The sequence below is a fragment of the Hevea brasiliensis genome, chromosome 12 (assembly GCF_030052815.1).
Source record: "Hevea brasiliensis isolate MT/VB/25A 57/8 chromosome 12, ASM3005281v1, whole genome shotgun sequence".
Lineage (NCBI taxonomy): Eukaryota > Viridiplantae > Streptophyta > Magnoliopsida > Malpighiales > Euphorbiaceae > Hevea > Hevea brasiliensis.
The window spans coordinates 1440349-1465588 of NC_079504.1; the positions used below are offsets into that span (position 1 = coordinate 1440349).

Sequence of the window (25240 nt, forward strand, 5' to 3'; positions counted from 1 at the left end):
AAATTGTAATACCCCAAAATTTTATTATTTATGAGTATTTTTAGTATTTTAATTTTATTTGAATTTTAGGAATTTTTCTGAGATTTTTCGGATTTTAAAAATCGGGTTCGATTTTCCAAAAATATAAACTTTGATGATTTTTAAAAATTAATTTAAAGACCACGTGGCAAAACTAAAAATATATTTGGAGTCTACGTATTTTTCTGAGTTTTATGGAATTTTTTTCGGAATTTTTGGACCTCGTTTTCGGTCCCGAGGCAGAGTAAAAATTCAAAATTTTGTATTTCGAATCGAACCGGCCGAATCGAACCGGATCGGATCGTACCGGTCGAATCGGACCGGCACTTTTCCTTCTTCCTTTTTCTTCTCCCGCGCGCGATGGCTCTCCCCTCTTCTCTCTCTCGTTTCTCTCTCCTCCCCTCCGCGGCCGCCCGCCTCCCTGCGTCCTCCCATGCCGTACTGCCCCGGTATCGGCCGTGACCGAGCGAAAACGCCCGCGATCTCCCTTCCTCGCCGGCGTTTCCTCGCCAAATCCCGATCCGCCACCGATTGGACCGGTCTTGTGTCCAAAATCATCTACTCGGTGAGAGCTTTCCATAGACACCAAGAACGCCGAAATCCATCGAGCGGATTGTCCGATTTTTGCTCGGGAAGATTTTAGCCCAATTTGACATTTGGGCTAAATTTCTCGAAAACCGTGAATCCACGAGGAAACCGAGGCCACCAAAGACGCTCCATTCACCGAGAGCCGCGCGACATAAATTTAATTTTTCCGACATCGTTTTTGGTGGGTCCCACGAACCGCGGTGTATTTTCGACCATTAAATGAGCTTAGAAAATTCTGAAAAAATTTATGTACTAACCCCCGTGTTATGGGCTTCGTGTAGGTATCCTCGATTCGCGGAAATTCGAATGATTGGCCAATGCAGAAATTTCGGGCGAACGGACCGTTCTAGGAAAAGTCTCGAATTGGACCGAGGTTCTAGCTAGCCCCCATTGTCGGGCGTCGGCGCGTTCCCGAAGTCGAATCGGCAAAGGTAAACCCAACCTTGTTTTTTCGTAATTTTCTAGTGCTTAAATAGGATTAAAAATCCATAAAATATTCGTGGTAGCTTAGAAAATTATGATTCTTTTTGAAATAGCTTAGTAATATTGCTCAGGACCGCGGGGCAAAGTTTTATAATTTTTAGAGCTTGTTTGGGCGCTTTTGCAAAATGATCAATAATAAGGACTAAATTGAAATTTTGCGTATTGTGATGAATGATTGATTTGATGGGCCGGGAGGCTGTGTGATATGATTGAACTGTTGATATATGAATTGTGAATATAGAAGTGCGTTTTTAGCCCTTTGCGGGTTGGGTAGGTCCTAGGTATAGGGAGACTGCCGGATTTTCGGCACGACTTAGGACGTACTTGACCTTTTTCTTTGTTTGTATTGAGTCAAATTTATTAAATAGATGTAATGTAATTGTCAGGTGAGCCGGGACAGCCTTCTTCCTCCGCCCAGCCGCCACAGTGATTGTCGTCAAGTCTGTGAGTAAAATATTAATTTTAATTGTAATTTCGATATTATTATATGTTCAGCATGCCCATGCATCACTTATATGCATATATTTATGTAGTTAAACTCTAGGCACGATTTATGATGCATTGATAAATGTTAAAGTGCCATGATGTTGTTGTGGTAATTTGGAGCAGTGTGCGTGCGTTGGCGTGCGTGTGATGTGGTGTGGACTATGGATAGGACGGGTAATCACGGCTTGAGTTCTTCCGGGACCCGATCCTTCGAGGTAGTCACGGCTTGAGTTCTTCATGGGACCCTCGATTTGGTTTATTAAGCGAAAGTCCGGCTTGAGTTCTTCACGGCACCAGGTTGGATTGAAGAGAGCTGTATAGGGGATCAGCTCCCATATGTTATGATTGATGCTACAGGGTGCGTGAGTGCTCCAAATTACCTTTTTGATGCTATGATGTGAATTTATTGCTGATGTTGCATTTCATTCCACAGGTTGCATGAGTTTTAGATAGTTATAGAGATTATGGTTAAAATTGATATTTTACTCTGAAGTCGAACGCTCACTCCTCTGTTCAAAAATTTTTACAGCCACGGGAGGATATTTTGTTCAGGTTAACTCGCTTTTCTACCTCGCAGGTTGTTTATCAATATTTGTGTAATTTTAATTACTCCTAGAATTTCCGCATGTGTTAGCAGTAATTATTTGAATTTGGTCTGTAATATTATTATCATGTTGGACCTGTAAACTAAATATGCTATGCATGCTTGATGGATTGGATGAGGGAGTTGAGCTCCCATTTATTTTTATGTTGATGAGTATGTGGAGGGTGAGCTGAGCTCCCCAATTGACTATATTGTGTTTACAGGTCGGTGAGTCGAAAACTCCCCGTTGGAAAGTCCATTTTATGGCCGGACTCTGTCCGTTTGTTTTCTTGAAATTGGGCCCAAATGGGCCTTAGAATTGGGTAAATGAACAGTTAGGCTTACTACGGGCCTCGGGGCTTTAGGTGGCCAGTCCTAGTGCCAGTCCGGCCCATAGGTTGGGTCGTGACAAATGTGGTATCAGAGCTTAGGCTCCAGATTCTTAGGGAATGTTGTCTAAAGTGTTGGGAAGAGTCTACTAGGAGTCACATGTGGAAATATAGGGTCCACATTCGTCTTGCATTGTCATCTTTGCTTCTAGTTTCTGCTCCATATGTTATGTATAAATATGAGTCTATAGAGCTGTGTAATGTGCAGTTTTGAATTTTGTGGACTAATGCTGCTGAATTTCAGGAAAATGCGTAGAAGCGAGAGCGCCCATCGCACGAGCGGATGTGCTGGCGATGTGTCAGCACAGGATGAGGCGCCTGCCCCGAGGAGGCGGGGTAGGAGGCCTAGAGCTGCTCAAGTAGAAGAGCAGCTACCCACGCTCGAAACGATCTTTCATGGCACAGGTCCTATGGACCCCATGGCGCCTACTCTAGCCGTCTGCAGAGAACCATCGACATGATGGCGCGATATGGTCCACCCTCCACGCAGCAGCCCACCGCACCAAGAGAGAAATCTTACATACAGATCATAAATTTCATGAAGTTGTTGCCTGGTACTTATGATGTGTCGACGATGCATATCGGTTTTTGGATTCTGCGCAGCGAGCAGCAGTCTGATTGGTCGATAGAAGATTGATAGAGTGTATGCAGCACGTCATGGGGCACATGCCTAGGCAATGGATGAATGACTACGTGTTACCGGATGGAGGGTTTGACATGGGCTCGGTTGTAGAACTTTTATCAACCGTTTGTGCGAGAAAGTTTCGAGATCGAAGCGGTAGGCCTTTGAGGCCTTAAGACGAGAATGGCAGTGCAGTAGATGAATATGCTACAGAATTTCTGGAATTGAGCAGATATGCCCCTACAGCAGTATCTACAGAGACTATGAAGGTGAAAAGATTCCTAAAGGGGCTTGACAGGAGATATGCAAACCTGGCCATGATGTCTGATCAATCTTTTGATGTGGTGGTTGACCGAGCTAGACAGATTGAGATCAGTTATGCTGTAGATGACAGCGGAAGAGCAAAGAAAAACAGAGCAGAGGGTTCCTCAGGTGTCCCTTCCATGGGTACTCCGGATAGTGGTGGCCAGAGTAATTACAGAGGAAAGAGTAGGAACAAGAAAAGTGGTTTTAGACACAAACCACGAGGATTCAGACCAGGGTACGGATCCAGCAGTGGTCATAGTTCGGGGTACAGCAGTTCTGGGTCTGGCTCAGGATCCTCCTTGGCACCTTGTGCACAATGTGGAAGAGGACATTCAGGACCTTGTTTGATGGGATCAGGAGTATGCTTCAGGTGTGGCCAACCAGGTCACTTTGCTAGGGAATGCCCCGTGTTCAGCGAGCCACAGATGGGGTCACAAGGTTCTGTTGCGAATGTTCCTCGACAGTTGTATCCGGGCGCTTCCAACATGGCAGCGATCGATTGATGGCCAACAGGCCGAGGACAAGGGGGACGTGGATTTGGAGGCGGTCAGAGGTAGAAGTCGATGTCGGATTCGCCACTCGTAGGGGTCAAGCTCGGGTTTTCACCCTGACCCACCAGGATGCTCAAGCTTCAAATGCAGTTGTGGCAGGTATTCTTCTGGTCTGTTCTTATGAGGCTCGTGTTTTGATAGATCCGGGTGCTACGCACTCATTTGTCTCCCCTGTGTTTGCCATGAGGTTGGGTAGAAACCCTACAACTTTAGAGTGCCCTTTGTCAGTAGCTACCCCACTTAGTGACAACATAGATGTAGATATGGTTTTTCCGGGTAGCCCAGTGGTAGTGGATGGAAAGATCCTCCCAGCAGACTTGGTTCCTCTACCAGTAATGGATTTTGATGTAATCCTGGGGATGGATTGGCTGTCAACTCACTATGCCACCTTAGACTGCAGGAATAAAAAGGTGTATTTCCACATACCCGGTGTGGAAGAGTTTAGCTTTGATGGTGACAGGAGCGTAGCTCCATATAACTTGGTGTCAGCAATTAGTGCTAGAAAAATGTTGAGGCGTGGATGCCAAGGGTATTTGGCATTAGTGAGAGATACATCTGTAGAAGGTGTCAGCATGGAAAATGTTCCTGTTGTCAGAGAATTCATGGATGTCTTCCCTGAAGAGCTTCCAGGGTTGCCACCAGAAAGGGGAATAGAGTTCTGCATTGATGTTATTCCGGGTACAAACCCCATATCCATGCCACCTTACAGGATGGCACCAGCAGAATTGAAAGAGCTGAAAGAGCAACTACAGGAGCTTTTGGACAAGGGTTTCATACGTCCGAGAACTTCACCCTGGGGTGCTCCTGTTCTATTTGTGAGAAAGAATGATGGGTAGTTGAGTTTGTGTATCGACTACGCATGAACAAGGTGATCGTTGTGAAGAACAAGTATCCACTTCCTCGGATCGATGATTTGTTTGATCAGCTCCAAGGAGCTAGATTCTTTTCCAAGATAGACCTGCGGTCAGGCTACCATCAATTGAGAATCAGGAATGAGGACGTGTCCAAAACGGCTTTCAGGACAAGATATGGTCATTATGAGTTCTTGGTGATGTCTTTTGGACTCACTAATGCACCAGCAGCCTTTATGGACTTGATGAACAGGGTGTTCAAGCCATTTTTGGACCGTTTTGTCATCGTATTCATAGATGACATTCTGGTATACTCTCGGACCGAGGAAGAACACGTGTGGCACTTGAGGATGGTGTTGCAGACTTTGAGGGAGCACCAGCTATACGCCAAATTTTCGAAATGTGAATTTTGGCTAGAAAGCATCTCATTCTTGGGACACGTGGTTTCTAGAGACGGTATTCAAGTGGATCCCAAGAAAATTGAAGCTGTAACTGATTGGCTTAGGCCTACAACAGTCACTGAGGTGCGAAGTTTTCTGGGTTTAGCTGGCTACTATAGGCATTTTGTACAAGATTTCTCCAGGATAGCGGCTCCCCTAACTAAGTTGACCAGGAAGAATGTTCCATTCATTTGGACAGATGACTGTGAGGTGAGTTTCCAGAAGCTTAAGGAGTGTCTAACCACTGCCCCTGTGTTGACACTACCTGTGAGTGGTGAAGGATACACCGTGTATTGTGACTCCTCCAGAGTTGGCCTAGGGTGTGTTTTGATGCAGAATGGAAAGGTAGTGGCTTATGCTTCAAGGCAGCTGAAGAGGCATGAGCAGAACTACCCCACCCATGATTTGGAAATGGCGGCTGTAATCTTTGCACTGAAAATCTGAAGACACTACCTGTATGGCGAAGTGTGCGAGATATACACCGACCACAAGAGTTTAAAGTATATCTTCCAACAAAGGGACTTAAACTTGAGACAGAGGAGATGGATGGAGCTTCTGAAAGACTATGATTGCACCATCCAGTACCACCCTGGGAAGGCCAATGTTGTAGCAGATGCCTTGAGCAGAAAATCTTCTGGCAGTTTGGCGCACATTTCAGTAGAGAAGAGACCATTGATTCAGGAGGTACATGAGTTGATGGATCAAGGTTTAATCCTAGATCTTTCAGATGAGGGGGTATTGTTGGCTCACTTTTCAGTGAGGCCAGACTTGAGGGACAGAGTTAGAGTTTCCCAGCACAGAGACCAACAATTGATGAAGATCATAGAAAGAGTACAGCAAGGTGAAGGTGGTGAGTTTGGATTTGCCAATGATGGTGCCCTAGTACAAGGTTCTAGGATATGTGTGCCCGATGTGGACAACCTCAGGAATGAAATCATGCGAGAGGCACACTATACACTGTACAGTGTCCACCCAGGTTCCACCAAGATGTACCATGATGTGAAAGATAGCTATTGGTGGAATGGCATGAAGAGAGACATTGCAGACTTTGTGTCCAAGTGCTTGACTTGTCTGAATGTTAAGTTTGAACACATGATACCGTCTGGGAAGCTGCTAGAGCTCCCTATCCCGCAATGGAAGTGGGAAATAATCACTATGGATTTTGTGATCAAGGTTGCCTCGTACCACGCGAGGATATGATTCGATATGGGTAATTGTAGACCGCTTGACCAAATCACTCACTTCTTACCCGTGAAGGCTACATATTCGTGGCAAGTATGCCCGGCTCTACATTCGAGAAATAGTCGATTTCATGGAGTTCCGCTTCCATAATATCCGACAGGGCCCCGATTCACTTCTCGGTTTTGGAGAAAGATGCAGAGGCTCTTGGCACACGCTTGAACTTCAAGATGACCTTCCACCCTCGAGCAGACGGACAGTCGAAAGGACAATCCAAACATCGGAAGACATGCTTCGCATGAGTGTCTTGGATTTTGGAGGTCAATGGGATGAGCCTAGCTTTAGTGGAGTTTGCCTATAACAACGATTATCACTCCAAAGATAGGATGGCACCCTATGAGGCACTATATGGAAGAAAGTGTAGGTCTCCTCCGTGTTGGGAGAAATGGGGGAAGCGAAGGTGCATGATGTAGACCTAGTGCAGTACACTTCAGAGGTAGTTCCTTTAATCAGGGAACGACTGAAGACAGCTTTCAGCAGACAGAAGAGTTATGCAGACCCCAGACGGAGGGATGTGGAGTTTGCAGTGGGCGACTATGTATTCCTGAAGGTTTCTCCAATGAAGGGAGTCATGAGATTTGGAAAGAAGGGCAAGTTGGCACCTCGGTATATTGGACCTTTTGAGGTTACGGATAGAGTAGGAGCAGTTGCCTACCGGTTGGAGCTACCACCCAACCTCTCTCACGTTCATCCCGTGTTTCACACCTCCATGCTCAGGAAATACATTCCCGATCCTTCTCATGTACTGCAGCCGGATGTGATAGAGCTAAAAGAAAACTTGACATTTGAGGAGCAGCCTGTAGCCATAGTGGACTACCAAGTGAGACAGCTGAGATCAAAACAGATCCCTATGGTTAAGGTTTTGTGGAGGAGTCAGTCAGTGGAAGAGTGCACCTGGGAGTCAGAACGGGACATGCGTAGCAAGTACCCTTACCTGTTCAATGTATAATCATGTACTTTATTCTGCCTTGTGTAAAAATTCGAGGACGAATTTTCTGTAAGGGGGGAAGAATGTAACACCCCAAAATTTTATTATTTATGAGTATTTTTTGTATTTTAATTTTATTTGAATTTTAGGAATTTTTCTGAAATTTTTCGGATTTTAAAAATCGGGTTCGATTTTCCGAAAATATAAACTTTGATGATTTTTAAAAATTAATTTAAAGACCACGTGGCAAAACTAAAAATATATTTGGAGTTTACGTATTTTTCTGAGTTTTATGGAATTTTTTTTGGAATTTTTGGACCTTGTTTTCGGTCCCGAGGCAGAGTAAAAATTCAAAATTTTGTATTTCGAATCGAACCGGCCGAATCGAACCGGACCGGATCGGACCGGTCGAATCAGACCGGCCCTTTTCCTTCTTCCTTTTTCTTCTCCCGCGCGCGATGGCTCTCCCCTCTTCTCTCTCTCATTTCTCTCCTCCTCCCTGCGGCCACGGCCCGCCTCCTGCGTCCTCCCGGCGCCCCTCCACTGTCCCGGTAGCCGCCTGAGCAACGGAAGCGCTCGCGATCTCCCTTCCTCGCGCGCGCGGCATTTCGGCTTCCCCGGCCAAATTCGGCCGATCCGGCCACCGATTGGACCAGGTCTTATGTCCAAAATTATCTACTCGGCGAGAGCTTTCCATAGACACCAAGAACGCCGAAATCCATCGAGCGGATTGTCCGATTTTTGCTCGGGAAGATTTAGCCCATTTCGACTTTTGGGCTAAATTTCTCGAAAACCGTGAATCCCACGAGGAAACCGAGGCCACCAGCACGCTCCATTCGTCGAGAGCTTCGCAACGACATAAATTTCGAATTTTTCCGACACCGTTTTTCGGTGGGTCCCACGGAACTTCGCAGTGTATTTTCGACCATTAAATGAGCTTAGAAAATTCTGAAAAAATTTATGTACTAACCCCCGTGTTATGGGCTTCGTGTAGGTATCCTCGATTCGCGGAAATTCGACGATTGACAGTGCGCAAATTTCGGGCGCATGGACCGTTCTGGAAAAGTCTCGAATTGGACCGAGGTTCCGCTAGCCCCATTGTCGAGATGTCGGAGCGTTCGAAGTCGAAATCGGCAAAGGTAAACCCGAACCTTGTTTTTCGTAATTTTCTAGTGCTTAAATAGGATTAAAAATCCATAAAATATTCGTGGTAGCTTAGAAAATTACGATTCTTTTGCAATAGCTTAGTAATATTGCTAAGGATCGCGGGGCAAGTTTTATAATTTTTAGAGCTTGTTTGGGCGTTTTGCAAAAATGATCAATAATAAGGACTAAATTGAAATTTTGCGTATTGTGATGGATGATTGATTTGATGGGCCCGGAGGCTGTGTGATATGATTGAACAGTTGACATATGGATTGTGAATATAGAAGTGCGTTTTTAGCCCTTTTGCGGGTTGGGTAGGTCCTAGGTATAGGGAGACTACGGATTTTCTACACGACTTAGGGCGACTTGACCTTTTCTTTGTTTGTATTGAGTCAAATTTATTAAATAGATGTAATGTAATTGTCGTGAGCGATGACCTTCTTCCTCCGCCAGCCGCCACAGTGATTGTCATCAAGTCTGTGAGTAAAATATTAATTTTAATTGTAATTTCGATATTATTATATGTTCAGCATGCCCATGCATCACTTATATGCATATATTTATGTAGTTAAACTCTAGGCACGATTTATGATGCATTGATAAATGTTAAAGTGCCATGATGTTGTTGTGGTAATTTGGAGCAGTGTGCGTGCGTTGGCGTGCGTGTGATGTGGTGTGGACTATGGATAGGACGGGTAATCACGGCTTGAGTTCTTCGCTGGGACCCGATCCTTCGAGGGGTAGTCACGGCTTGAGTTCTTCGCTGGGACCCTCGATTTGGTTTATTAAGCGAAAGTCCGGCTTGAGTTCTTCGCTGGCACCAGGTTGGATTTAAGAGAGCTGTATAGGGGATCAGCTCCCATATGTTATGATTGATGCTACAGGGTGCGTGAGTGCTCCAAATTACCTTTTTGATGCTATGATGTGAATTTATTGCTGATGTTGCATTTCATTCCACAGGTTGCATGAGTTTTAGATAGTTATAGAGATTATGGTTAAAATTGATATTTTACTCTCTGAGTCGAACGCTCACTCCTGTTCAAAAATTTTTACAGGCCACAGGAGGATATTTTGTTCTGGGTTAACCTGCTTTTCTACCTCGCAGGTTGTTTATCAATATTTGTGTAATTTTAATTACTCCTAGAATTTCCGCATGTGTTAGCAGTAATTATTTGAATTTGGTCTGTAATATTATTATCATGTTGGACCTGTAAACTAAAAATGCTATGCATGCTTGATGGATTGGATGAGGGAGCTGAGCTCCCATTTATTTTTATGTTGATGAGTATGTGGAGGGTGAGCTGAGCTCCCCAATTGACTATATTGTGTTTACAGGTCGGGTGAGTCGAAAACTCCCCGTTGGAAAGTCCATTTTATGGCCGGACTCTGTCCGTTTGTTTTCTTGAAATTGGGCCCAAATGGGCCTTAGAATTGGGTAAATGAACAGTTAGGCTTACTACGGGCCTCGGAGGCTTTAGGCTGGCCCAGGTCCTAGTGCCGGTCCGGCCCATAGGTTGGGTCGTGACAAAAATTCTTTATTTTTTAATTATAATTTTAATTATGAATTAAATCAAATTAAATCAGTTAATTATAATTTTTTTTAGAGGGAATTGATTAATTTTAATTTAATTAAAGAAAATAAAAAATAATACAATGCAGATCAGTTTTAATCCAATTTTAATTCTGAATTAACCAATTTAGTACCAACACAAATTGAAACGTGGCGAGCCTAATCGTTACTGTCATGAATTCATCAGAGTTCTTGCAAGCCAAGTAATAAGCAAGGTTAGTGCTTATCCAAGACTCGAACAAATCATAAAAGGGAAAATTCTTTGAAAAGAATCCAAGAAAATTTTTATTTATTTATTTATTTATTAAATCAAGCTCTATATGTGGTACCGGCGTTATATTCATGAATAACCTGTCTTCGATAAAGGTTTTAATCCTATATAAATAAATAAGACAGGAATTTAAAACTGATGTGAAGACTGTAGTAAAATATGAAAAAGAAAAAAAAAATTACGTAGTGAAAGGTAAATATACACTCAGAGATTGAGCAGAACTCTGCAACCCTCTGTATCTCAATCGTTTGGGAATTCTATTTCACGTGAAATTTTTTTCACTTCAAGTTTCTTATAAGAAGGAGATTGCAAATTAGCTAGGCAGAGAGAAAAAAAAATGAGGAGTTTCAAGTGCATAGCAGGAATCCTCTTCCTCTGCATTTTCACAACATCGTTTAAAGCTAACGCTGACGACTCCCATCATTATGAGTGGATTGTCAGTCTTTCTGATCGAGCTCCTCTGGGTGTTAACAAACAGGTACATATCTTCACTTCCTTGCTCAGTTCGACAATGTAAACTAAGCTTTGTTCATTTATACTTGTGTTTTTATGATATATATCAGGTGATCGTAATCAACGATCAGTTCCCAGGACCACTCTTGAACGCTACAACCAACGATGTTGTGAATATTAATATCCATAACAACTTGAGTGATCCTTTTCTGATGACATGGTAAGTTATAATTAACTGGAGTGCTTTCGGGCTATAAGGTCTCGGAGTTCCTAATGAACCCCGTTGGATGTAGGAATGGAGTGCAGCTTAGGAGGAATTCGTGGCAAGATGGAGTGGAAGGGACCAACTGCCCCATTCAGCCTGGATTTAATTGGACGTACAGTTTTCAGATTAAGGATCAGATTGGGAGTTTCTTTTACTACCCTTCACTTTTGCTGCAGAAATCTGCTGGTGGATATGGTGCTATTCGCGTGAACAATCGTGATGTTATTCCCATTCCAGATATTGATGTGCTCATTGGAGATTGGTATAATGCAGATTACCAGGTATAAATATTATCATCAGAACATAGTCTATCCCTGATCATAGCCTTGTTTCATACTCAATTGTTTTTTTGCAGGACTTGAGGACTTCCCTTGATAACGGGAAATCTTTGCCCTCGCCTGATGGAATTCTCATCAATGGACTTGGACCTAATCAAGCAGTTTTGGATTTTGAACCAGGTGAGTTCGCAACCCTTGGTGCATAAATTTTCAATTTGTTACTCGTTATTCTTTCATAACCAAGTCTAGGGTCTTCCTTAATTTCTGCATCGCAGGGTTTACCTACAGGCTAAGAATTTCAAATGTAGGCTTGAAAGCATCCTTGAATTTCAGAATTTATGGTCATATTCTGCGTTTGGTGGAGACAGAAGGGTCCTACATTGTTGAACAATACTTGGATAGTTTAGACATCCATGTTGGCCAATCTTACTCAGTCCTAGTCACGGCAAAGAACACCAGTGGGGAGTCTTATTACATGGTTGCTAGTTCTCGCTTCACCGATACTGAACTTTTTGGTGTCGGTATCGTTCGCTATCCAGATTCTGCAGGGGATCCTGATGGTCCCCTTCCCTTGGGACCATTCTTCAGGGATTATCAGTTCTCCCTTGATCAAGCTCGCTCGATGAGGTACATATTACCGATTCTAATCACACGACAGGAATATATATTTTTCATTTTGATAGTGATTTGATTTTTTTTTTTTTTATCAGATGGGACTTGTCAGCAGGAGCTGCTAGGCCAAATCCCCAAGGTTCCTATCACTACGGAAGCATCAATGTGTCACGTACACTGGTCCTTGAGAATGGTGTGATGTTTGATGGAAACAAAGAGGTGTTCACGATCAATGGGGTGTCGTTTCTGCAGCCAGACACGCCACTAAAGCTGGCAGACTACTTCCAAATCAGCGATGTGTTCAAGCCTGGAGTCATTTCTGACAGACCAAATCCAAACAATTCCCCGGTATTTGGGACATCAGTTATTTATGCTAATGACCACGAGTTTTTCCATATTGTATTCCAAAATCCTTCTGAGTATTTGCAGTCATGGCATCTTGATGGCTATAACTTTTTTGTAGTTGGGTGAGTCTCCTTAATTATTCTCAGTTTTTTATTCTCATTTCTGCTTTGAAAATGCATAAATTTGATTTGGTTCTGCTCTAATGGTATCCTTCTTTAACAAAATATGGGTGAATGTTAATTGCAGCATGGATGTTGGTATGTGGGATGAGAGCAAAAATGCAACATATAATATGATTGATGCTGTTTCTCGTTCCACTGTTCAGGTTGTCTCTCCTCCTCATAACTCTCCATCCTAATTCTAATTCTAATCACAATGCCATTAAAATAAAATTTGTTGATTGTGATTTTGTGGCAGGTTTATCCATTCTCGTGGACAGCAATATTGGTGAAGTTGGATAACAGAGGAATGTGGAATCTGAGATCACAGGATGCAGTGAACTCCTATCTCGGACAACAGCTCTACATAAGAGTCGAAGGTACAGAGACGGACCCATCAAAAGTTTCTGCAAGAGATGAAGCTCCAATTCCTGAAAATGCAATTTTATGTGGAAGGACTGTTTACCATGATTATGTTCTTTAGATTTTTTTTATTTGTATAGGTAAAATTAGAGATTAAAATTTTGGGATTTCAGTAGAAAAGTTGGTTTTATGGATTTAAATTTAATAATCTTTAATTTTTTTTACTCTAATATATGCAGCATAGAATTTTGATTGAAAGATTATATTGCTTTCTTGATATTTGTATGTACAAGCCTGTTATCTGTTATATTTAAAATCAATAAAACTATGGTGTATTTTTAATGGGTAAAAATTATTCTATGCCTGATCCTAATTCTTGATCAAGATGGACATCAATCAGCTATAATACATATAAATTTAATTTTAATTAAAACCTTCATTGGTTCAATATTCCCTCATCAAACAATGGTACTTTGTTGCCATTCTGTCCCACATCGACTCTAAAAAAAGAGAAGGGGTTGACGTCCTTGCTATAAAAGGGCGAAAAGAATCAGGTGAAAACCATGATCCTTCATGGCAGTTAACGGGATATGATGAGTGGTCATTTCTCGCAAATAGAGATGCGAGATGGGTGTCCGCCCCAATGCCAGTTACGACAACACGGGCACTCCCATTTGTAACCATCTGATCCCTACTTCTTGTTCTGAAAGTAAACTTGACATAGATCCCACTGCATTTCAAGGATCTATTTTGGCATGGCATTGGTGGTCAAGAATATTAATCTTATATCATTATATGCAAATCATCACAATACATTAGAGGGTTAATATACTATAGAATGAGAATTTGACGAATGAATATACAGGAAAAATAAACAATTCACCAGGGAATTCAATGCCTATAATTAATACATGGTGTTGAGTGTAAGCCATCCATAACGTACAATTTATTTGGGTGTTGTAATTTTTGTCTTGTATCAATCTCCCTAACTGGAGAACTTCCAGCGCTCCTGCTGGATCCCCAGACTTTACCTCTTTTCTTGGCTGTGCAAAATTCTTGACTCTTGCTTATTCCTGGAACCAATCTCCTCCTGCACACCTTGTCTAATAAATCTCTGTCTTCTTTAGAAAGTTGAACGCTGTTGGTTGTAGTACTGTAGTTGAGGGATAAAAGTTGTTGCATCTTGGTTTGGAAAACCAGTCCCTTCCGAGTAGGAGATCGAACTGGCATAGCTTTGAAACCATGATCTCTATTTCTTACTAAGTTTATCAACTGATGAAGCAGTGTCACCAATTCAAGAATGTATGTGTCAGTCGTCTGCTTGTGAGCATGGTAAAGTGTCTGTAGGCGGATCAGGTTGTTCTGTGTTGTTGAATTCTTGTCAAATTCATTTCTATCAGAAAAAACAAGCAGCATCAAGATTAATTCCACCAAATATGAAGCATCATTTTCTAGTAGAAATTAGGAGAGAGATGAATGGGAAGAAATGTCAACTAACCCAGTATTTGCCCATTCTCCAACCCACCCAAAACCTTGGTGTGCTCTGTAGCAAATTGCAAAAAGAAATTGTAAATGAAAGATAATGGTGACCACTTTTCTAGAGAGAAACAGGATAAAGAAAAAAAAAACAGACAAGTCATAAAGACCACCCTGACTTGAGAGTTCAGAGAGATTTATTTTAAACACAAATTCAACCTACTTGTTGGTGTTGGTGGCGATGGGTACAAGCCACTGCAGAGTCTTTTCCATTTCAGCTTTCACCTGAGCTACTGTGAGCTGCAGAGAAACATAGTAGGAAGCAGCTAATAAGTGCATGCACAAGCAACACAAGGAAGAAGCAGCAATTATGCTTGAGCACTACGGCAAAGATTAAAAAGAAAGATGATTGTAGGATTTTTGCAGGCATACCTCTTCCTTAGTGTCAACCATCTGTAGTCGGGAACGTAGAGCTGTCTTAACACTGGTAGGCAACCCATGATATAAATTATCCCTTGTATTAGGAGGAAGGGAGGTGGGGCGAGATGCCTAATAAAATACAATTTTTCTTTAAAAATAATCCCCTGAGAAGAGGAAAAGGAAAAAGGAAAGGAACGGTATACCCACAATGTTGTCAATCTGGTTGATGACATTAGCATAGTGCAGTGCGAGACCAGATGCACCTAGCGTTTGAGGATTCTTGCCAGGCTCCTCACTAGCCAATCTGACACCTGCCATTAGTTTTGCAACCTTGTAAGTATTTATCACTTTCCAGGATCCTTATGATGCATAGCCAATAAGGTCAGAATAATATACAAAAGCAAATTCACATATGTTGGCAAATTGTTTTTGTAGGCATGACCAAATCTAAGCATTAAAAAAAAAAAAAAATTAAGTAAATTTATCAAATTTCCTGCCAATATAAATGCACAAACATGCATGTATGTTCTGCTAATTTCAACATAAGATAATGGGTGCATACCATTGTTTCCAAATGCTTCTAAGATAGCTTGGTGTAAGTAGGTAGCTATATCAACAAGCTTCTCCACAATCTGCAGAAACGCAAGGTATAGTCATCAGATAATTTGATTGTTTAATTTACGGTAATACGCTCTGCGGTCTCCTATGGAAGCCAATAGCAATTAATGCTAATCATCCCTCCATGATCAACAAAATTTTCCATCTAAAATCATAATTAATTTAATTCCATCTCCCATCTATTCTAGAACCTCTACTCAAATTGATGAAGGTTGAAACATCCAAGGACCATGGTATGCCAGAAAAATAGCAAAACTACCAATAATTCATTAATAGAATTATAAAAGAGTTCTAGAAAAATTAGTGAAAATGAAATGATTATACGCTCCTGCAATAGGAGTATGCAGAAATCATGGTGTAACTTTTAAGAAGTAACAAGTGGTTCATGAGTAATAACATTTACCTCCTCCAAATTTTTTGACCATAGTGATTTCTTTTTCAAGCTCCTTACAAGCTTTCTTTGTTGTTTTAGCTCACTTTGTAAAATTGTGAGACTCTCTCCTACAATTACGAAGAAAATAGCTTGTTAATAATATAACTGCTCCAGTATGCTTAGCAGGAGTCAAGCAGATATTGGACCTGAAGCAGAGAAGAAAGAAGAAAAAAATTGTCTAGAAACCAGTTATAAAATACCCATCCATGACAAAATTTTATCCAGCAACTCAGAAAGATAATGATCAAAACAGGAAAGATAAGGCATATTAGGAATATGATACAATTAAGACAGAAGTGACAATTGAGGCACGCCCTTCATTTCTCTTCAATGAAAGCACATTATTAAGTGTTAAGAAGGTATCCTTGTTGCTAAATATATTGATGGTTAATTTGTAGAGAAGGCGTGTTGGTGTAGTAGCACAGGGCAACACAATGTTGAAAAAACTCATGACCTAAATCAATATCATAGTGATGCAGTCAAAGAAAATAGAACTATGAATTATTGTGATCTAATTTTTCATTGTAAAATTAAGATATTTAATTCAAATTTTCTATTGTTGTTAGAAAGTTTAGGTTTCTATGATTTAGGAATGTTTAAAAAAGTTCTATTAGGTTTAGTATTTTCTTACTTAGTATTGATTCAGTGTTTTCCTCTTTTGGGATTCCTAATACTAGTAGTAGTAGGACTACTTATTAGTTTATAAACACCTATGCAATCTAGGTATTGTGGTAGAGCTTATTATTATTGATATTGACAACTAAGAATTTTATTCTTTTCCCTTTGAGTGTTCATGTGGTTCTACATCACACAGCAATGCACATAAAGTCACTTCAGATGTTGCTGATCAATTGCAAGCAAATGCACTTAAATCACCGACACACACTTGTCTGAAAAATCATTGGAAGAGAAAAGGTTGTCCATGACTAACCTTTTTTGGGGAGATGTAAGGACTCCACTTCGTCAAGCCTCTGCTGGTAATCCTGTTCAAATCTGTCCAGAGCATGCAATTCATGATATAATTCCTGCACAAGCAGAACATATATTCTTATAATAGAAAATACAAAGCAGTCTGGCATTCAACTGCAGAATAAGTGTGACACAAAATGTCTTTAAAGCTTGAAAGATTAGCGACATAGTATTTTCTTCAGAAGGTCCATAATGCACATGAGACATGCTGAAAGGGTCTTAAAACAGTCAATGACATTTTTCTTATAATTAGACACTTCACAATCCTTAGTAATAAGCAAATGGATTTTCAACAGCATTATGCAGCATCATTACTCAACTCAACTAAGTTAAGTTTTGATCCCAAAAATTTATTGGGATCGGTTATATGGATTCTCTTTCTCCACTCTAAACAATTTTAGGTTAAATCCTCGAAGATGTGTAATGCTTCTAGGTCATGTTGTACTACTCTCTTCCAAGTCAGTTTAAGTCTACCCCTTCTTTTCTTTCTATCCTCTAACCCAATATGCTCTACTTGTCTAACTGGAGACTCCGTATGTTTACGCTTCACATGACCAAACCATCCCAATCTCCCTTATCTCAACTTATTTTCAATTGGCACCACTCCTACCTTTTCTCTAATACTCTCCTTATGGACTTTATCTAGTCTAGTATGTTCACTCATCCACCTTAACATTCTCATCTCCACAACTCTCATCTTAGACACATACGGCTCTTTCATTGCCCAACACTTACTACCATATAACATGGCCAGTCGTATGGCTGTACGGTAAAATTTTCCTTTCAACTTATTGGGAATCTTGCAATCACATAAAATTCTCGTGGCACGTCTCCATGTCAACCATCCGGCTTTAATCCTATGACTAACATTCTCCTCATATCCCCCATCTACTTGAAAGATTGAGCTAAGATATTTTGCATAGGCATTAGTTCAATAAATAGCAGCATCCCCCAAAGACAGAATGCAGCATAAAAACTGACACAAATGAAAACTTCTAGTTAAATATGGAAATAAACTTACAGAGGTATGTTGAGCCAGAGTAGTCAACTCCTGAATTGTGGTTTCTGCCGCTGCTCTAGGTTGTCTATCAGCGGAATACTCTGAATCTAATCTGATGTATTACAACCATGCCAAGAGACATAATTTCTTCGTTAGAAAACATCATCAAAATGACGAGGAAATACTGCGTCACAAAAGTTGTACCTTACTTTGTAAAATATCGACCCAGGCCATGCCATTGTGGGTCTTTACATAGATCTCCAAACCGAATTACTTCACGTGCAAATACATCAAATTCCTCTCTACAAAGATAAGGTAAGATATGACATGTCAAAAGCCAATTACGCTGGACATAAAAGAGGAGGCAAACTAATGTCCATGAGCAACAACCTTTTATCAGCAGCAGCAAGAATTAGCAACTCTTTCACATCAGTCGAAACAAGTTGTTGTACTCCTTTTGAATGTAATATCTCCTTTTTCAGGAATTGAACATTTTCTTCTGAAAGTGATTGAAATAAGTTTGCACCTTTGGCTATTGTGTTAGCTACTTCAAATGCCAATATAGATATTCTGTTCCCTCTAGAAGCCATGCCAGAGACAAAGCTACTCCTGGCATTCAGATTTGACATGCTACTGCCAAGAGTGTCTAAAACTTCAACTGCTTTTTTCAGGCTCACAGCCCCAGCTTTTCCAATAAATGAACTCCTCTGGCCATCCTACAGAAAGGAAAAACGTAACATAGATAAGAAAAAGCTAGAACCAGGCAACAAACAGGGAAATTCATATGTCACATGCTAGTAGAGGGTGTCTTCCACCATCAGAAAGATGATTTGAGTTCATCAGTTTAACATTTTAAACAACACTAAATATGTGCAAAGGTAGCATTCTTGAGAATGTTGTGTGATCCCTAGATTAAAACTAAGGCAATCAGAATCAATTCTAGCCATTTTCACACCCCTACGCATTATGGAACATACTTCCATTTCCTCTGCAATTTCTGACTCCAAATTCTGGATGTGCCATGGCAATATTCAACACATTAATAATCTATGATGATCTTAGTAAACAGGCCATGGCATATCAATTAGCTAACACTTTTGCAAACTATGGCAGCAGGCTTTTTTTGGCATCTTTTTCACCATATGGAAGTGGGTCTCTTCTTTTTGCTGCATACACTGGACAATCACCATATCTTTTCAACTCTGTGGAGGAAAGACTCGGCAATCAAAGACCTTGGCATCAGTCATTGCCAATGAAATGGGTAGCACTTAGAGTTGGATGCACCACTGTAATGATGACCACAAGGATTTATACAGGAGATCAAAAGGAAAATCTAGATAACAATCCAGCATATGGTAGATAGCGATTAGAGACAATAAGATAAGGAAAATATCATCTTGTAGCTTCAATACCCATCATGCATACACAGATTATCTTCTAATATGTCTGAGCATGGCAACAATCCACAACACTTGGGTAAATGACTTGTTTCGCCAATCTGCTATTTTAATGTGTTGCCTTTGCAAACAACCACACCCCCACAACCCACCCCCCCCCCCCCCCCCCCAAAAAAAAAAAAAAAAAAAGAAAAAAAAGAAAAAAGGAGCAAAATTGAGCATTAATTAGGGAAATCCGCGAATCCCATTTCTCTTTCATCGACACTTGATTCAGGAATAACCGGTTAATCACATTTCCTTGCCACTTTAACGTAACAAAGAGAGCTGCTCGAAATATATCCTAAGCGTATAAACAATTGTAAACCATAACCAATAAATAATAGAATATCATAAAAACCAAACATACCTTGGCAGCTCCACCCCTAGCAGGCGTTGACGGCTTAAGTTCTCTTGAGAAAGACAAGAACAGCTCACCGGATTTATACCTCTGCGGTGTGGTAGTCTTGCCAAAATTATCATCGACGTTATTAGTAAAGGAACGAGAATTCTCTTTATGCTTGGTAAAGCTCTTGATTGAGCTTGGCTTCCCAGAAAACTCATAATTTTTCTCTGCAACTTTAGCTTGCTTTGCTTTTGTCCCTCCAGAACAAACCCCTCCCATCGTTGCTGGAAAATGGAAATACCTTCAAATTCAAATAATTTCCTAATGAAAAAAAAAAATCCCAACTCTGTTTGGGTCCAATCCAATAGTAAAAAAAGGAATGATAATCAAGTTTTTCAACAACAGCATTAGCATACCTGATTAGAGAGAAAGAAAGGAAATGGGATTAAGAAGAAGAGATTGAAGTTCAACGGCAAGGAAAAGGTCAGAGTAGTTACAGTGTGAAGCAAATTAGAAGAAGAAGAAGAAGAAGAAGAAGAAGAATATAATAAAGAAGATTATTAAAGTTTTGGTGCGTGCGTGAATGAAAATTGAACGCGTTTACGTTGGCAGCAATGGAAATCTCGTTGGAATGGAATTTTTGACTGAAATTGAATTGAATAATGGAAAAATGCCAAGGGGAGAAGGAAACTTAAAGGAAGGATTGACTATTCTAAAATATACTAGAAAATTAAATTAAATTAAAAAAGTGTGATGAATTGAAGGTGTTTGTGTAAATGTAAAGATTTGATGAAGGTGGTGGAGAGTGGAGGAAGGGGACACATGACGCTGACATCAACTCTTTCGTCCCCGCCCACCTTGGCCTCGTCTGAGTTCGGTGTTTGTGTTTGACTTCTACTCTTCCCACTCTTTGTCCTGGATTTCCATATTCTTTTTTTACCGCTTTTCTCTTTTCACAGGTCAAAATTCCCTTAATATTAGTCTCATACCTGATTACCTAATTTTCATTTAGGACTTTATAATTTATAATAATTAATTTTAAAAAAAATAAATTATAAAAATTAAAATTCACATATAAAAAAATTTTAAAAATTAAATTATAATTTATTCAAATAATAATCACATAAATAGAATTTTATATAATTATAAAAACTTATTTATACATAATTATAATTTTTAAGAATTAATTTATAAAATATATAGATAATTTTATAATTGATCAAAATTTTTAAAGATTTTAAAGTAATTAATATATATTTTAATATTTTAAAGTTAAAAATTTTTAATTTAATGGGATCTTATTTTAAAAATATGGAGATTAAATTATTAATAAAAAATTTTAAAAATTAATAAATAAAATTTTATGAACTAAATTAATTTTATATTGATAATAGAGATAAAAGTATTTTAACCATTATTACTAAAAGTAACTATAACTTAACAAAATTTTAACAGTAGGAATTAAATTATAAATTTATTAAATCTTAATGATTAAATTGTTTAATTATGAATATACAAAATTAAATTATAGACTTTATCAATTTTTAAAGACTAGATTATATTTACCCTTATTTTTATGTTATTATATAGATGAACTTAATTATTAGAGGTCTAAATAAATTGACTTAATTATTAATTACTTTATTAATAATAATGACAAAAAATTTTCAAATTTCCTTCAATTTATAATTAATAATTTTAATTCTTTTAACCTTGCATATACCATAATCATAATTAATATGAAAACACATGTAGTAAATTACAGTATTAATTAAAGTATAATTAAGTTAAAATTGTTCATTAGTTTACTATTTTGACATTTGATTTTGAATTAATTAAATGATTGAGATACATTTAAAGTTACTTTTATATACAATCTAATTGCAATTATCTACATAATAAATTACATAAACTCTTATTATATTATCCAAAACCATTGCAATTTTGGCTTTTCTTGAAAGTAGTTTTTTTTTTTCTTTAACAAGTATTTTTTTTTAATAATAGGACAAATTGGTATTATTATTATTGAAATCTAGACCTACTCTACACATTGAAATCTATCATTAAAGGAACATAAGGGTAAACATTCGTCATCAAAACTAAGAATATAATAATTAAAAATTAAAGGCAGATATCATAGTGGATTTGGTTAAGGTTGGCGTCAGAATTAACTGCTAGTATATGGAAGGAATGGATGTTAATATAAAATTTCACCTATTGTTTTTAATGATTTTTTTTTTTTGAATTATATAATAATTATTTTTTAATTTGATAAAAAGTTAAAAAAAAAAATGAAAGTAAAAGTTTAGATTGGATTTCATCCTCAAAGACAACTTCAAAGTGACTTGAGTTTCAAAACATAATACTTTTCAGCAACTTTTATGTTTTTTCTTATCTATTTCCTTGCTAGAGTTTTTAATATTATACAACAAATTTGGTTATAATTCCACTCATAATTAAATTAAAATTAGTCTGAAATTTAAAAATGATAACGAAATAGCTCTAGAGTTTTGTCCTATAAGAAACTGAGATTGGGATGAGAACTTTTTCCTAAAAAGCAAGACGAGTGGATTTTCAGCCATAATTTATTTTTTTTTTATTTTAATTTATTATTATATAATATAATTTTATTTATTAAAAAAAATATAAATTGAAAATAGAAGTTTCAAACGTAATTAATATTTTCATTAAATTAAATTGAAACCAAATTGGTTAGGTTGAAATTGATATTTGAAAAAGGAACAATTGTTGCATCAATGTAAATTAAGTTGAATCCAAATCAGATGGAAATTGAAATCAAAATTTAGACACGAATATCTTGTGGTCCGCACACAAATCCTCCATTTAAAATATCGAAAAATATACTTTACGACAGCAATTATATAATAATAGTTTTTGTAATAAGTCAGATACTTGTGGTTGTGAAGATAAACAATGACCATTTTTTTATGCGACTTCATGGCCAGTTAATGATGCAATTGGCTAATTTAAATATTCTTGATTTTGATTTACTTAATTTAAATTTTTAAATTTTAATCAATTAACTAAATTTAATAGTCAAACAAAAAAAATATATATAAATTTTGAATTAAACAAAGTTAATCAATTGATGATGAGCTATTCGAGTAGTATGTTGAATAATCAACATGTGGATAGGATGTTTATATGTAATTTTAAAACATATTTTATAAAGGTCTAAATTAAGAATATTAAAATAAATATCTAAATTAAAATTATGAAAATATTTAATTTTACCATCAAATTTTTTTATATACTCGTTGTATTTACTTGCAACATAAATTCTTTATATGTAATTTTAAAAATTTATATGCTAGTTAATTAACAAATCTTAAAATTAAAATGAATTGTTATGAAAATTAAGGAGATTAAGATAAAGGTCTAAATTAAGAAAATTAAAATAAATATCTAAATTAAAATTATGAAAATATTAAAAAAAAGTTTTTATTATATTCATAACAACTATGTTAGTTCGGGTAGGACTTATAGTTTCAAGGGCTCTAGCTAATCATGATGAGCAATTTCCTATAAAGGATAATAGAGGATGATAATGTTAAATGGTCAAGTTGGGAAAGGAGATACAAGAAGAAATTTCTATGGTCAATTATAAGTGTCACATAATGTGAAGGATGTACTAGTAGGAGCCAATCGTAAGGTTAGAATTCAAGAAGTAATGAAACTAGTAAATAATATAGGACTAAGAAATTAAAAGAAGGTTAAAGTTGATGATGGGATGGATATCCTTAAAGGAAAAAGTACAAGGGTGAGACCGGACAAAGATTAAAGAATAAGTACAGTAGGCTGGAGAAATGTCAACAATAGCAGAAACAAAAAAAGAAAATGGATAAGATTCAAAGGACAGAAGAAAAGCTCGGTAGAGTTGGTCACAATGATGAGAATCAGAAGGAATAAATATGTTAGGGACACACAAAGGGATGTTTAAAACAAGTTAAAATGAGATGATAGATTAAAAGAGTAGTGGAGCCTAGATCTACATGCCAATGTATCATAAGTATGCCACATAATAGGAAACTTTAAGAACAAGTCAAGATACTTCCATTATAGAGAGGAAATGGAAAATGATAAATTCGCATTAACTGGGTTGTCAGGTAATACAAAACTTGTATCATAGAGGAGAAGAGATCCAGTTCACTTTTCAATGTTGATAGATGGTGTAGGGTACGCTTGGCACTTGGATGGAACTTTACATGACTAGTTACATAAGATTGATAGGAGTTGGATTAAGGACCTTAGTAATGACACAAAGTAGATTGGAAATTCGAAGTATCATGGGAGTGAGAAGATACATAGGTGTTGACCATTGAGGTCATAGAACAAGAAGGATTTCGAACAAGATGCCTATGATAGGTGTTACAGAAAAACATCTCACAGGATACTATAGGATAAGAGATATAGGTCATGTCTTTGGGGAGAAGAAATTGTTAAAATTGAGGAATAGGGATTGAAAACAAAAAGAGACACATTAGGGCGCAATGAAAGAGAGGTAAACACCAAAGTTGATAAAAGTTATGAGATATCAAGTCAAGCACAACAGAGGTAAAGTGGGTAGTAGAGATGTTAGAAAAAGGATGAGTAATAAAGGTAAGAGTTTCACTACGAAATAATGATAATAGTTAGGACACTACAGTAGAGTCAAAGAGTAGTAGGATGTGATCTATAGCATACGAAAAGTTTGAAGGATAAAATATTTTAACCATCTCTGCATAGTTTGAGAAGTAAATGCTTGCACCTATCCCCAGTTTATTTAAAAATTCGAGGATGAATTTTTTTATAAGAGAGGAAGAATGTAGCATCCCAAATTTTTAAATAATTATTTTATGTGTAACTATATATTTTTTTACTATTTTGGAGGGCTTAGGACGAGTCATATGATGTTAATGAGATGTGATTGTGGAAATTTGAGATTTAGAAGTGTTATTTAGATCTTTTAGCAGGTTGGGTAAATCATAGGTATAGGGAAAATTCAGTCGGATTTTCAGTGAAATTTATGATTGTCCCTTGATTTTTTAAAATTTTGTTTTAAATAAATATTGATAAAATTTTTAATATAATGTTTAGGTGAACAGGGTCAGCCATCGTTCCCACACTCAGCCGCCATAATAATCTCCGACGATCTGTGAGTAGGTATTGATATTGTTTATAATTTCAATATTATTATATTTCAGGCATGCTCATGCATTACTTGTACATATATGTATGCAGTTAAATATTAGGCATGTTCTATGTTGCATTTTTTCTTGTTTGAAATGTGTTTGTGGATGTCGCTTTAGGGTAATTTGGAGCTATGTGTGTGTGTCCGCATGCGTGTGGTGTGGTGTGGTGTGATGGATATGGGTAGGACGGGCAAATCGGCTTGAGTTAGTCTCGCTTGGGGCCAGGTCCTTTTTGAGAAAGTCAGGGTGAGTATGGCTATGAGTTGATCTTACTGGTAGGCTTTGGACTAAGAGAGTTATATAAGAGATCAGTTCCCATATGTAATTTATTGATATGATATATGTGTGTGTGCGTGCTCCAAATTATTATTTGTGCGAGTATTATTTGAATTTGGTGAAATTTGCTTA

The 25240-nt window shown here is 38.0% G+C and overlaps 2 protein-coding genes and 1 non-coding gene across 5 annotated transcripts; 2 read left to right on the forward strand and 1 right to left on the reverse strand.

Annotated features, from left to right (window-relative positions):
• Positions 1–10598: 10598 nt before the first annotated feature.
• Positions 10599–13203, forward strand: LOC110655854 (L-ascorbate oxidase homolog). The gene is made up of 8 exons (XM_021812319.2): positions 10599–10949; positions 11035–11144; positions 11218–11470; positions 11545–11647; positions 11743–12094; positions 12178–12546; positions 12671–12749; positions 12842–13203. The coding sequence occupies exons 1-8, from the start codon at positions 10809–10811 to the stop codon at positions 13064–13066; spliced, it is 1632 nt and encodes a 543-aa protein (XP_021668011.2). The 5' UTR covers positions 10599–10808; the 3' UTR covers positions 13067–13203.
• A 327-nt stretch (positions 13204–13530) lies between these two features.
• LOC131171660 (small nucleolar RNA Z279/snoR105/snoR108) lies at positions 13531–13637 on the forward strand. The gene has a single exon (XR_009142318.1). It is a non-coding gene; the product is annotated as a small nucleolar RNA Z279/snoR105/snoR108 (small nucleolar RNA).
• Positions 13638–13706: 69 nt separating this feature from the next.
• On the reverse strand, positions 13707–20506 carry LOC110655883 (protein PSK SIMULATOR 2). Of its 3 annotated transcripts, none has more exons than XM_021812366.2 (13): positions 20057–20506; positions 19665–19961; positions 18252–18577; positions 18071–18163; positions 17883–17973; positions 16824–16917; positions 15863–15960; positions 15404–15473; positions 15049–15152; positions 14854–14970; positions 14645–14721; positions 14444–14488; positions 13707–14338 (listed from the first exon to the last, which is right to left on the reverse strand). In XM_021812366.2, exons 2-13 carry the CDS (start codon positions 19917–19919, stop codon positions 13837–13839), a joined length of 1872 nt encoding a protein of 623 aa, XP_021668058.1. In that variant the 5' UTR covers positions 19920–19961; positions 20057–20506; the 3' UTR covers positions 13707–13836. The 3 variants fall into 3 exon arrangements, with proteins under 3 accessions (XP_021668058.1, XP_021668056.1, XP_021668057.1); XM_021812364.2 differs by having other exon boundaries at positions 19665–19924; positions 20057–20505; XM_021812365.2 differs by having other exon boundaries at positions 19665–19941; positions 20057–20505.
• Between the last annotated feature and the right edge of the window lie 4734 nt (positions 20507–25240).